General features: G+C 41.5%; 1 protein-coding gene across 3 annotated transcripts in view; it reads right to left on the minus strand.

Annotated features, from left to right (window-relative positions):
- JMJD1C (jumonji domain containing 1C) overlaps positions 1 to 12961 on the minus strand; it is a 302451-nt gene continuing 289490 nt past the window's right edge. For all 3 annotated transcript variants that reach the window (XM_074958855.1, XM_074958857.1, XM_074958856.1), the window contains 3 exons: positions 11616 to 11792; positions 1849 to 1980; positions 1 to 1457 (listed from right to left, as the gene is read on the minus strand). In XM_074958855.1, coding sequence (XP_074814956.1) covers positions 1368 to 1457; positions 1849 to 1980; positions 11616 to 11792 — 399 coding nt within the window. In that variant the 3' untranslated portion in view covers positions 1 to 1367. The remainder of the gene's footprint in view (positions 1458 to 1848; positions 1981 to 11615; positions 11793 to 12961) is intronic.

Here is a 12961-nt window from a genome sequence, read left to right on the forward strand (position 1 = left end):
CTAGCACTATGTTACATATGTTGTTTCATTTGGCAACAGCATACCTACTGCTATCACATTTTGGCCATATCACCAGCGAGAGAGATATCAAATTTAATTTTTTCAGTTTTAGAGCATTATACACAATTTTATTTTTTTATAATAAGCATACGAGTTCCTCATCACTGACCTAATCTTTACACATTTAGTTTACAAGCAACAGAGAACTTTTTTTTTTGTTCTATGGAAATTCCCTTCTCCTCAAAACAAAAGAATCTTTGTTATTGAAGACACAACATAAGGAATGTTTATATTATTTTTATTCTTAGATAGCTCTCTTTGGCTCAGCCACTTGAACTGTGTTCCAGCGTGTCCTTTAGTATTTTCATATTAAAACGGGCAGGGGGTGAATGGTGCACACTAATAACATACAACATTGCAATCTTTTACAGTAGGCAGCTTTACAACAGAGACATCTGCAATCACTGTGAAGGCATGAATGACTCAGACAAGTGTGTTTGTCACAAATGTACCACAAACATGAAAAACACACACAATGAGACAACATTTGATAAAGTCATTTTAATGGAAAATGCAAAACCCCTTTCAACTTCAATGTACAAAGCATGTGTAACACTTGCACTTTTAACAAATTAAAGCAAGCCAATGTTTTAAAAAAATACATCATTGAATGTATATATGTATATATTTACACAGCATATTAAGTTTAATATTTAGCTTTAAAAGTTCACAGAAATTTTACCAAAATGAGACAATCTTTTAAATAAATTACACCTTTTGAAAATGTTTAATTGTACACTGAATAGCTTCAATAAAATACTGAAGTGTCTGTATTTAATATCTACTTTATATACTTTATATTTTACAAAGTTTACAATTATTTGGCAGTAATTTTCAGAAAATGACATGACTGCTGTGCGGATTCAGCAATGTCCCAAATGCAGGCAATAGCTGGTGTTTGTGTCCTACTCTCACAGTAACTGTCTCAATGTAGTGAAAAATACCAGAGTTATCTTAGCAAACTGTACAAGTCACATTTACATTTGATCAACAATATAGCATAGAATTTTGTGAGTTTTTTTTCAAAAAATAAATACATCTTAAATCTGACATTTCACAAACTTCATATACATTATAATACAAGACAGCAGAATGCTGCTTAATTTTTTTTAATAAGTAACATTTAATCACAGTAGCTGTGATCTATGAAGCTATACTGTTGCAGTGTCAGTAACAAGTAAATACGGTGACTATGTTTTCTTGGCACTGATGGTTTGTGAAGCTTAAATTAGTGTGCATACTGTTCATCATATAATTGAAAAAATAACCTCCATCTGATGGTTTAACATAAAAAAGCAGCGAGCGCTTTAGTTTTCTTCCACATCTTCCATTTCATTTTCATGAATCTTCAAAGCTCTCACCATTTCCTTAACTGCGTGATACAAGATATTTTTAACCTGCAAAAGTATAAGACACACCTCAGTAAGATACAAGTGATAAAAAAGCCACTACTAATGCGTGGTATGTAACTATGTTTAGGACTGAGCCCTAGGCTTAGTGAATGAAATAAAGATTAAGTTAAAAATGTCAGTCCAAAAGGAAACACCTTGATATTCTAAACACACTGTGAAATACCAAAACAGCGATTCAACTGAAAGTCATTTACACCACTGCATTCACATTGATGGTCTCCCTTGGGTTCATGGGGACCAAATAGGCACATTGATTGTCATTGTTATTCCGTGTGAACAACAGCTAGAAAATGACCACATGCACAGTTACATATTTCAATCAGAATCAGAACGCAGTGCTTTCAGAACAAGTTCTAGTTGAGAATTCATTTCTTACCTGCATTTTATCATCATAATTGATTTCTTCTTTTGACAGCCTCAGTTCCTGTGTTAAGTGAAATGACTGTACAAGATGTTCTGGAGACACAAAGTCTTCAGTTACTTGAATGCAGCTGTGAAAATTTTGCACCTGTCCAAAAATAAAAGAAAAAAAGAAAATTAAAAAAAAAATAATTTTTTTTTTAATTCACAAAAAGAACAAAGTAAAGTATAGGCTCCAAATCTTTCAAACCACGTAACTATCAGACTGGGGATCTTTTTACTTTTTAAGTTATCAGTAATGACGTGCATTAAACTGACATGTATTGAACATTTTGAAATCTCCTATCTGTTGCGACAAGTCATGTGTCAGATGTGCAGCAATAGACTCCACAATGATGAGAGACACTATTTTCTAAAATCCTAACATTGTTCAGGCTCATACTCCTGAGCTGGAATGTTACTGAAGGACACTAGCCACAATCCGAGTGCACGCCCAGCCCTTCTCTTCCTTTCCCTGGCATGCAGCCAGCCACTTTCTCATTAATTCAATCCATCTTCCAATTCCCTTCTCAAAAACCTGTGCTGTGACCTTGATTGTCTTTGCTCCCAAACCCCTCCCCAATTCACACATTCTTCCCAGTGACAAGTGAACAACTCCCCTTTCCCAAGTTCCAAAACCTCATGTACCTGAGTGCCAAGTGTCTCCAACCCATCCAACTTCTTAACTTCCCCTCCTCTACCTATTAAAATAGTCTCTGAACCTATTGACCTGTCAAATATTTACCCCTCCCATCTCCAGACAAGTAGTTATGAAAGCTTATGGGAAGCCCTGCACATCTTAAAACAGTATATAGCAAAATCAAACTAACGGATCTAGGCAATCATTAGGTCCAGATATTTAAAGACACTGTACAGCTGAAAGTTCATCTCCTTAGCAGACATATCTAAAACAGAGACGAGCCAGGGAGATAAAGAAGGGCTGTTACTGCTACTGATGCCTCAGATGTAATCATGAACGGGAAAGTTTGGCAGGCAATTTTTCCCAGAGATTCGTGGGGTGAAGGGTAATACACCCTACCAGAGTGCCAATAACAGGGAAGCTGAGCCAGTGGAGCACAACCCCGAAAATTAGGGAGAGTAAGGAGAAAGCCTAAGATCCTAGATAGGGAGTTGGTGTTTGAAGGATTGGGAGTTCCTCATCCCAACTCCTGGCCATAGAGCTCCGTTTCTCTGTCCTTACAGAGAAAGCTGTCACCTGCACAGATCAGCCCCTGTGCAGTTGACATACATATAGCTTCTAGCTCTTAGCTGTACGGGACCATACATGTATAGCAATTCCTTTCTCATGTGTATTTACCAAGTCATCTCTGGGACGTCATTCTCTATAAGCATGTTACATTACATACAAAATGGGAAATGCCTGCCTAGGAAGGGAGTACTGCAGAAACGGATCTGAGGGTTATAGGGGATCAAAAGCTAAATATGAGTCAACAGTTTAACACTATTACAAAAAAAGCAAAAATAAAAAATTGTTTTACTCTACTCCACGCTGATTAGGCCTCAACTGGAGTATTGTTTCCAGTTCTGGGCACCACATTTCAGGAAAGATCTAGCCAAACTGGAGCAAGTCCAGAGAAGAATAAAAAAATATTAGAAGTCTAGAAAACATGACCTATGAAGGAAGATTGAAAGAATCGGGTTTGTTTAGTTTGGAGAACAGAAGACTGAGAGGGGACATGATAACAGTTTTCAAGTATATAAAAGGCTGTTACTACGAAAAGGGAGAAAAAAATTGTTCTCCTTAACCTCTGAGGATAGGACAAGAAGCAATGGGCTTAAATTGCAGCAAGGGCAGTTTAGGCTGGACATTAGGAAAAACTTCCTGTTAGGGTAGTTAAGAACTGGAATAAATTGCTCAGTGAGGTTGTGGAATCTCCATCATTGAAGATTTTTAAGAGCAGGTTGGACAAACACCTGTCAGAGATGATCTAGATAATACTTACTCCTGCCATGAGTGCAGGGGACTGGACTAGATGACCTCTTGAGCTCCCTTTCAGTCCTATGATTCTCTGATCCTAATATGTTATTATGCTCTTAACTCAACATTTTTTTTTTAGGCGTTTGTTAGATTACATAATTACTTGCCCTGTTATAATGAGGCAATTTAAATTATGTATTTAATCTCAACGAACATACTTAAATCACTGAGTCAAGTATTTCACTCTTATCTTTTAATGACAACTTTCAATACATTTTAAAAACCAGAAACAGATACAGAAACAGTTATTTTTTTAAATACATGCATCAAAGAACATACCGTATATATGCGTTCATAGCTGAAATTTTTTAGTAAAAAAGGGAAGCATCAGAGAAGGGGGTCGTCTTATGAACGGGTATAGAGAGGGAGGGGTGGGACACAGCCCCTCCCCACAACAGAAGGAGCAAGGAGAGGCAGCACAGCCAGCAGAGCCAGAAAGGAAGAGGCGGGGCCAGAGTCTCTCCACTTCTGGCCACGCTGCTCTCCCCCCAGCCTCCGAAGCAGCTGCAGCTCCGGGGCTGGCAGGCTGCAGCCGTGCCACTCGGCCCCGCCCACCAGAGCACACTGCAGCCATGCCATCCGGCCCAGCCCGCTGGAACATGCTGCAGCCATGCCGCCCGGTCTGGCCACCGGAGCAGCTCCGGCCAGGCCAGAGACCTGGACCTCCCCAGATAAGGTAAGAAGGGATGGGATGGGGAAAGTGTGGGGGTCCCAGGCTAGGGGTGGGGTCATGTGGGGAGTGGTCACAGGGGTTACTCCCCTGACCCCCAGCTCCCCCCCCCCCAAAATTTCCCCACCAGTTGCTATCCCGGCCTGTCAGGGTAAGCAGCTGGCGCGCCGGGACACTTTGTTTACTTAGGTTTACCTCCGTGCCTGTGGACGCTCGAGGTAAACAAACCATCTCGGCTCGCCATCGAATTATCCTGATGGCCCGGGAGTCAAAGTTTGCTGACCCCTGAATTATAGGGTCAGCTTATGAATGGGTCATAAGAATTTTCCATTTTTACTTATCCATCTTGGGGGGGTAGGCTTATGATCGAGTATATACGGTAGTTCTCCATTTCCTCCCAAACATCCCTTTCATAAGAACTTGTCACTGTGGAGAAAAAGGTTCCCAGAATCTATCCATCAGAAATGCTGTCTTATTAACTCCTAGGTGCCAGGAGTTGGAATATCTCCATCTCAAAAGCAACTGTTTGGAATTGATGTCAAGGGGTTAAAGGTTACAACAGTAACCTGGGCTTATTTTCAGCTCTTAAACATACATACTGAATGTGGTGGTGGTGGTGTACTCCCTTTAGTTTGATGGCAATTATATGCCTCATATCTTATAAAACAGTTTGAAGGGTGAGTTCACACCTATCAATGTCAGTGGAGCTTTACCTCAATCCACAATAAGGTTTCACCTAGCTCATAACAATATCTTGGAAGTGTCTTAAACCTTACTTTTGATCCTTGGGGTAGAGAACCAGACAAGCTTCCCTCCAAGAGGAGAGAATAGATGTCCTGAATTTTTTTCCTTTTGTGCTAGTGATTTATGTTTATATCATGTGTCTGCCAGCCAAAACAATTCTTCTGTTTAAGTCTGATGCAATCGGGAAAGTCACGAATTGCCCCCTTGGACAGAATTTATTTCTGTGTGATATGCAATAATCACTATCAAGAGAACAAATCAGTAATTCCATTTTCCATTGAACCAAAAAGTGACAGATTACATCCCTGAAAGGGAGGCTTACTCATGCCTGCTCTTCTAGCATCGAGTTCTCTTCTTCCAACTTTGGCAGGCTAATGAGGCCTCACTTGCCCTCTATTCTGCCTGTAAGGACAACAGATCCAAGGAAACATCAAATACATATCAGAGATGTTCATCTTTCAGAATCTTTTGGGAAGCAGATCTGAGGCCAATCACTCTAGACCTTAAAAGTTCTTAGGACAATATAGTCATGTATGACCATACAGAGATGCACTTGACAAGCAACTCATAGTTCCCTTTAGAAATACATTCAAGCTTGCAGTCTCACAGATCCTCCTGGGCTACCATCCAATCTAGTAGAACAGATATTTTTTCTTTTTAAATCACTAGAATGACAGCCAAGTTCACCTTGAGTATTGCATTCTATGCTTTTGATCATTCTTTGAGGAAATGAAACAGCCATCAGATACATTCAGGGAAGTTTAATATCATATTACTCTTTATTAAAGTCCTTCAGGTCACTGTACATGGGTAAACGTCTTTCTGCTCTTTTTCTCCGGGAAAAGATGTTTGGGAGTTGTTTGTACACCTTTGATCAGAAAGGTCCAGCATCCTAGAAAGCCTAGGAGGAAGGTGAATGAGAAGATTCAAAGGCCTGAGGCCTGCAATCCCTCTTAACCAGTGTAAAAGAAAGGTTACTTACCTTACAGTAACTGGAGTTCAAGATGTGTGGTTGCACTGTGGGTACACATACACTCCATGTGCTTGAGACTAGAACATTCTTGCTATCAGTGTCTGTTGGTCCTTACCTGCACCTCCTTATGGTCTGGACCGAGGGCATATGGGGAGGCACAGACCAACCGCATCCCCATTCCTTGTCTACTGGGAATCTCTATAAGAAAGGATTCACAGCAGAGGGGAAGGAGGATGGAGAGTGGAATATACACAGGAACCACATTTCTGGAAGAACTCCAATTACTGTAAGGTAAGAACCTTTCTTTCTTCTTTGAGTGATGGTCCCTGTGTGTATGGAAAGGTGGGTAACCTGCACGCAATATCAATCAAGGATGAGGGTCCAAGGAACAACGCTGCACCACTGACTGAATGACTGCTGAACTGAAGGATGCAGTCACAGAAGAGGCCTGCACCAGGGCATAGTAGTGTCCAGTGAAAGTATACACAAAGCTCCATATTGCTGCTCTACAGATCTCCAGGAGAAGAATGTCCTGAAGAATAATCATGGAAGCAGCCTAGGCTCTGGTCAAGTAAGCCCGCACATTCTTATGAAGAGTAGCCCCGGCAAGATCATAGCAAAGGCAGATGCAACCAGCCATCTATTTGGAAAGCCTCTGTGAGGAGACTGCTTCCCCCTTCGTCTGCTCAATGAATGGAAATGAAGAGTCTTGGGAGACTTCCTGAAGGGTTTTGTCCTTTGTAGGTAGAAAGCTGAAGCTCAATGGACATCCAGAGAATGAAGCTGTCTGTCTTCCCTGGTGGTGCAAGGTTTCAAGTAGAAGACAGGTGGAATTCAGAGGGAAACTTTGTAATCAGCTTGAGATATAACCTCAGAGAGACCTCATCCTGATGGAACACTGTATAGGAAGTGTCCACCATAAAGGCCCTGAGCTCACCCACTCTTCTGGAAGAAGTGATTACAGTCAGGAAGACTACTTTAATAGACAGGTGAAAAAGGGAGCAGGCTGCAAACAGTTCAAATGGAGGATTCATAAGCGCTGACCAAACAAGGTTGATATCCCAAGTTGGCATTAGTTTCACTACCGTAGGTAGATTCTAGTAAGGCCTTTCAGGAGCCTTAGGGTCAATAGTGTGGGTGAAGACAAAGTAGCTGTCAACCAGTGGAATGAAGGGCATTAATTGCTGCCAAATGCACACGCAGATAACAGAGATATGCCCAACTTCTTCCAGGAAAGAAAGTATTCTAAGATGATAGAGGTGTCCAAATTGTCTGGGGGCATGCGACAAAATTGGCATCAGAAATAAAAAAATCTCTTCCATTTAACAACGAAGCATTTTCTCATAGAGCATTTCCTGATATTACTGACGATGGACTGTATTTCCTTGGAACATGATTTCTCAAAGCTCGGCATCCATCCAAATTTCAGGCTGTCAGGTGGAGAGATGGTGGGTTGGCATGGTTGATCCTGCCTCTGTTCTGTGTTAGCAGGTTCGGAAATAGCTGAATGCGTATGCATGGGAGTGGTTACATCTGGAGGATGCTGGTGAACCAGAACTGCTTCAGCCAGTAGGATGTCACAGAAATCACCAACAGTCTGTCCTGCCTGATTTTCTTCAAGACTCAGGTCAAAAGGAATATTTAGTGGGAAGGTATACATCAGCAGCTCAACACTGAACCAGGAATGTGATCCCTCTGTAACAGTGTCCCCAAGCTGCTAGTGAACAGTAAGGTGGGTATTTCTTGTTGTCCTGGGACACAAAGATACCATGATGGGAAACCCTACTGTCGGAATACGTTTTGTACCACCAAGTTGTGATCCTTATGCAAGTGCCTGCTGAGGTGGTCTGCCAAGGTATTAATTACTTCTGGGAAGTGCACCACCGAGTGGTAATTTGATGACAGATACACTGGTTCCAGAGTTTGACTGCTTCCACCTAAAGGGCCGGAGACCTCACTCTTCTGCTTATGTAGTAGGCTGTGGTCATGTTTTCCTACATTATCTGAATGTGCTGGGCATGGATGGGGGACAGGAACTTTCTGCAAACCTAGTGAAGCTCCCACAGTTTGAGGAGGTTGTTGTAAAGTGTGGATTCTTGTTGGGACCAGAGCCTTGAGCCGTGTGATCATTCAAGTGCATTCCCCAACCCATTATGGAGGCATCCATAATCAGCTTCTTTATGGGTGGAAGGGGAATAAATACCTTGGGGAACTGAGACTCGTTTGTCCAGATTGTCTCTGCTCAGAGAGTAGACTGTCCTCAACCACGCCTGGGGCACCAGAGAGGGAACCTTGCAAATGGCATAACATTGGGGCAGAAGGCCATGTCGCCTATCAGGATCAGGCAAGATCCAACTGTCATGTGAGGACACATCCGATGCTGAGCCATAATGTTTGGCATCATGTGGACTATGTCCTCTGGTAGATAAGCTCTGGCTGAAACTGAATTCAGAGTTGCTCTGATAAATTTTATAAGTTGCACTGGAACTACATTGGACTTTTCTAGGTTTACTAGAAGTTCAAAGGTTCAGAACAAGCTGGGTAGGCAAAGGACTGACGATTGTACTTCCTGACATGACAAGCCTGTGAGCAGCGAGTCATCAAGATAATGAAAAACTGGGCTGCCTTGGCAGCACAGGTATATCACTATTACGGACAGCACCTCATTAAAAACTCTAGAGCTGTAGAAAGCCTGAAGGGAAGGATTGTACCAATAATCATTTGGGCCTCCTGTGCACAGGATGAATGTCTAACATGGAAATAAGCATCGTTCGAACAGCTGAAAACCAACTGCCTTTGTTTAGGGAGGGAATTATGGCGGCCAGGATAGTCATCCTGAATTTTGAAAGGCGTATGAAGACATTCAGCTTCATGGGCCTCTAGATCCCTTTATTTCTGGTGATGAGGATGTACCTGGAATAAAACCCCTTCCCCTTATGCTGAGAGGGTACGGGTTCTATAAGCTCTTAGCTGTAAAGGGGAATCCACTTCCTGTCTGAAGATCCTCTCCTAAGAGGGGTCCTGAGGAGGAACAGGGAGGGGAAAGAAACTGTTGAGTAGCCAGTGGAGATGATCTCTATGACCCATCTGTAAGAGGTGACAATGCAAGACTGGAAGAAATAGGTCAGGAAGCCACCAAAGGGGGGGTCAGTCAGAGTGGAGGCTGGCTGGCAGCTCTCATTGGTCCTGTCAAAATGGTCTCCTGAGCCTGAGAGATAGACAACAGCTGGGCATGATGTCTTCTACGCTACGGTCTCTGACACTTCCTGGGAGGTTCATGTTCTCTCTGATAGTAGAAAAGTTGTGAAGTGTGATGCTGTTTGTATGTAGGTGGTCTAGAGTACTTCCTCTGAGGAACTGGGGCATAAATACACAAGGATCAGAGGGTAGCCTGGGAGTCTGATGGTATCCAGTGCCTCATCGGTTTTCTCACTGAACAAATGGCTGCCCCTGAAGGGAAGGTCCTCCACAGTAGCTTGTACCTACTTGGGGACCCCAAAAGACTGTAGCCATGAGGTCTACCTCATGACAACCAAAGTTGCCATGGAATGGGAAGCAGCGTCTGCAGCATCTAGCAAAGCCCGGGGAAACAGTCTGCTTATTAGTTTACCCTCCTCGATGAGGGCCTGAAATTGTGGCCTGAGTTCCTGTAGAAGTTTGTTGGTGAACTCAGTTTGACATCCTTGCCTGGGCAGAGTCTCACTCAATTTGGACAAGGTAGGGGAGATGTTCCTTTTATTAGTGGCTTTAGAAGGGGATTTATCCCATTTCCAGTGGGGGTATCTGACCATACCCTCCTCCCATCTCTTGCTAGAGTTCCTAGGCTTGATATCCAATGGTTCAGAGCTGGAGAGCCTTGGAACAGAATGGGGACTAGTAGGCAGCTCCTGCCAATGTACCGGGGGCGGGGTGTCAGGAAACTGAGTGTCAGACTGGGACCTCATCAACTGCTCCATTAGGTGTCTTCAAAGCTGGAACTCATGGGATTGCCAAGTTCAAAGAAGAAACAAACTGTAAACATTGTACTTGGAGGGGATGTGGGACTCTCCAAAGCAATACAAACAGGAATTGTCAAGACCACTCTCTGGGAAGATCTGGGGGCAGGCCACACAGGACATGGGATCTCAGGCATGCTAAGAACCCCAAATGTTGGGGCAACGGGGTTGGAGGGAACCCCACCCACAAATACCAAAACACTATCTAAAGAAAAAAAAATATTTACACAAAACAAAGCTAAATTTTTTTAGCAGGAATGCTAGCAAAGCTGCAGATACTGAGGAGTTCTAGAAAGGAACTAGAAAGATGATTGGTCTGCACCTCCTTTTATGCCCCTGGTTTGAAGCACAAGGAGGCACAGCCCAATGGATACTAACAGCAAGAATCTTCCCGTCTCAGGTGCACAGAGTACCCACAGTGGGATACACATGGGGACCACCAACTAACGTAATCATAGCTCTTTGACCCATGACTGCAAATCAATTTGAAACGCCATGCTTGAGACACGGCATAGGTTGCCTTCCCCATCCTGTCATGCTCAAACTCAGCATGGGTCCGCAACTGGCTACAATTCTTGTCTGATCTTTAGCCAAGAAAAGTTTACTTTGTGAGACTCCCATCCTCTGTAGCACGGGGGCTACTGCTGGTTTGAGAGACAAAAACGGTTATGCTAGGATGGGGACAATTCTGCTGCACAATACATACATTGATTCCCCATAATTTCTCTCTCTGGAGTTAATTACCATATTTTTCCTTGCAGAAGTGAAAATAAAATCTATTTGCAGCACAGATAGAACAGTGTGTCACATGAAGGGAGGCCACTGAAAGAGAAATGTGATGCTAGTTTCCGCTTTCCAGACTGGCTGATATTCCTGCTATGTAAAAAGGAAGTCTGAATAGTCCATATGTTTCAGATTGAAGAAGTACTTTTCAAAAATCTCATCTCAAAAATGTCCTGTCAATTAACCTGAAACTTTCCCACAAAGTCTCCCACAGATGAAGACCAAACAAACAATTTCAAGTGTATTTTTTTCCCTGCAGAAATTAGAAAGGTGTATCAGCATTCGGTTTATATTGAAACTTGTAATTACTGCCATGCTTCAATTATACGCTAGTAAAAGGACGTTAACTGGATTGAAAGAGTTGCACAATAGTTAATAGTGTTTTGACCATTATTTGACATTTGGAGAAATAACGAAGTTACTTTGAGTATTTCTGAGTCCTTGCATAGTAATCTTGGATAGCAATTTCTATCAATCAGTTTGTGTTATTTATTTCTGTTATGATGGTCACTGATAATGAAATCAAATCTAATTTAAGCATGAACTTACATGTATCTATCTGTGAACAGAGGTATTTTACCTGATGAAGGGCTCCTGCTGGTAAAATAATAGCATCACCAAGGAACTGAATAATAGTGCAGGTTTTTACTCCATATTCTTCAAGAAGTCTTTGGCGAAGTTTTTTGTTCACATACCAACTCTGGTCACGTATTGGATCATGCTCTGGTAAAACTTCTAGACCCTGTTCTTTTGCAATCTGTAATACAGGTGAGACACTAGATCATTTTTTTAAAAAAAGGAAAACTATGTTGGTAGGTCCAAAATTTACCTACCTAAAAAGTAACAGGAATTTGTTTCAATATCCACATGAGAATTTTGGATAGTATTTTAAAAGAATTTTAAGGGAATTAATAAAGATAAGGTAGATGAGGTAATATCTTCTTATTGAAACAACTTCTTTTGGTGGAAGGGACAAACTTTTGAGCTTATGGGAATTAGGCACCCAAATCCCTTTGAAGTAAAAGGGTTCTGAAGGAATTCCACTCCAGAAGAGCAGTAGATGCCTTCTGACAAGTTTAGTAAAAAAAAAATTAAGTATAAACATTTTTGCCTACATGTTTCTCTTCTATCATTTGTTAGAAATGGGCTCACTTGCAAGAAAATAGTATCTTTATTTCATAACAGCTCATCTCCAGATTCTAAACTTTAAGAAATAATCTAGTTTGACAAAATTTCCACAGGATCCAATCATAACACCACAAACAAAATTATAACCTCAAGTCAAGAAAAAGCAGCATGTAAATTCACGTGAAGAGTTTTTTCCCCACAAATAAACTGGAAAGCAATTAAGAAAATATGACATAAGTAGAATGGTCTAAAAATATTTCCACTGAGACATGAGTGGATTTTTAAATGCAACCACCACTACCACAACAAGCAGTTCCTCCCTATGCTAGGCACACAAAACAAACACTTGTCTTAACTAGCCACTAATTACTAAATAATAGTGAGAGATAGGGGAAAAAAACCCTACATCTGTTGTCCATGTCTCAGGAAACAGGTTTATTTTTTAATAAATATATGAATTTACTTGTAAAATATACTTTATGTTAGTTATTAACTACTTTATGTAAAAGGGAAAATTTTCCTTATCTATTCATTTTCTTTCTGCAAGATCTTTCGAGCCAGTGCAGGTGCTTGGATTATAGTTTCTCCCAACCAGCAGACTATTAAGATTTTTGACTTTACACCCTTACACATTAAGGGTCTAGCCATCTATGAGTCTTCAGCTGACTACCTCAAAAGCAGTACCAAACCAACAAGCTGAATGATGCTATTCTTTAGTGAAGTTTAACGAACAATTTTAGTAACAGCAGGAATCTGAACATATCAGCAATTTGGCATTGAAACTGAGTAAAGGAAACA

The sequence above is a fragment of the Natator depressus genome, chromosome 7 (assembly GCF_965152275.1).
Source record: "Natator depressus isolate rNatDep1 chromosome 7, rNatDep2.hap1, whole genome shotgun sequence".
NCBI lineage: Eukaryota > Metazoa > Chordata > Testudines > Cheloniidae > Natator > Natator depressus.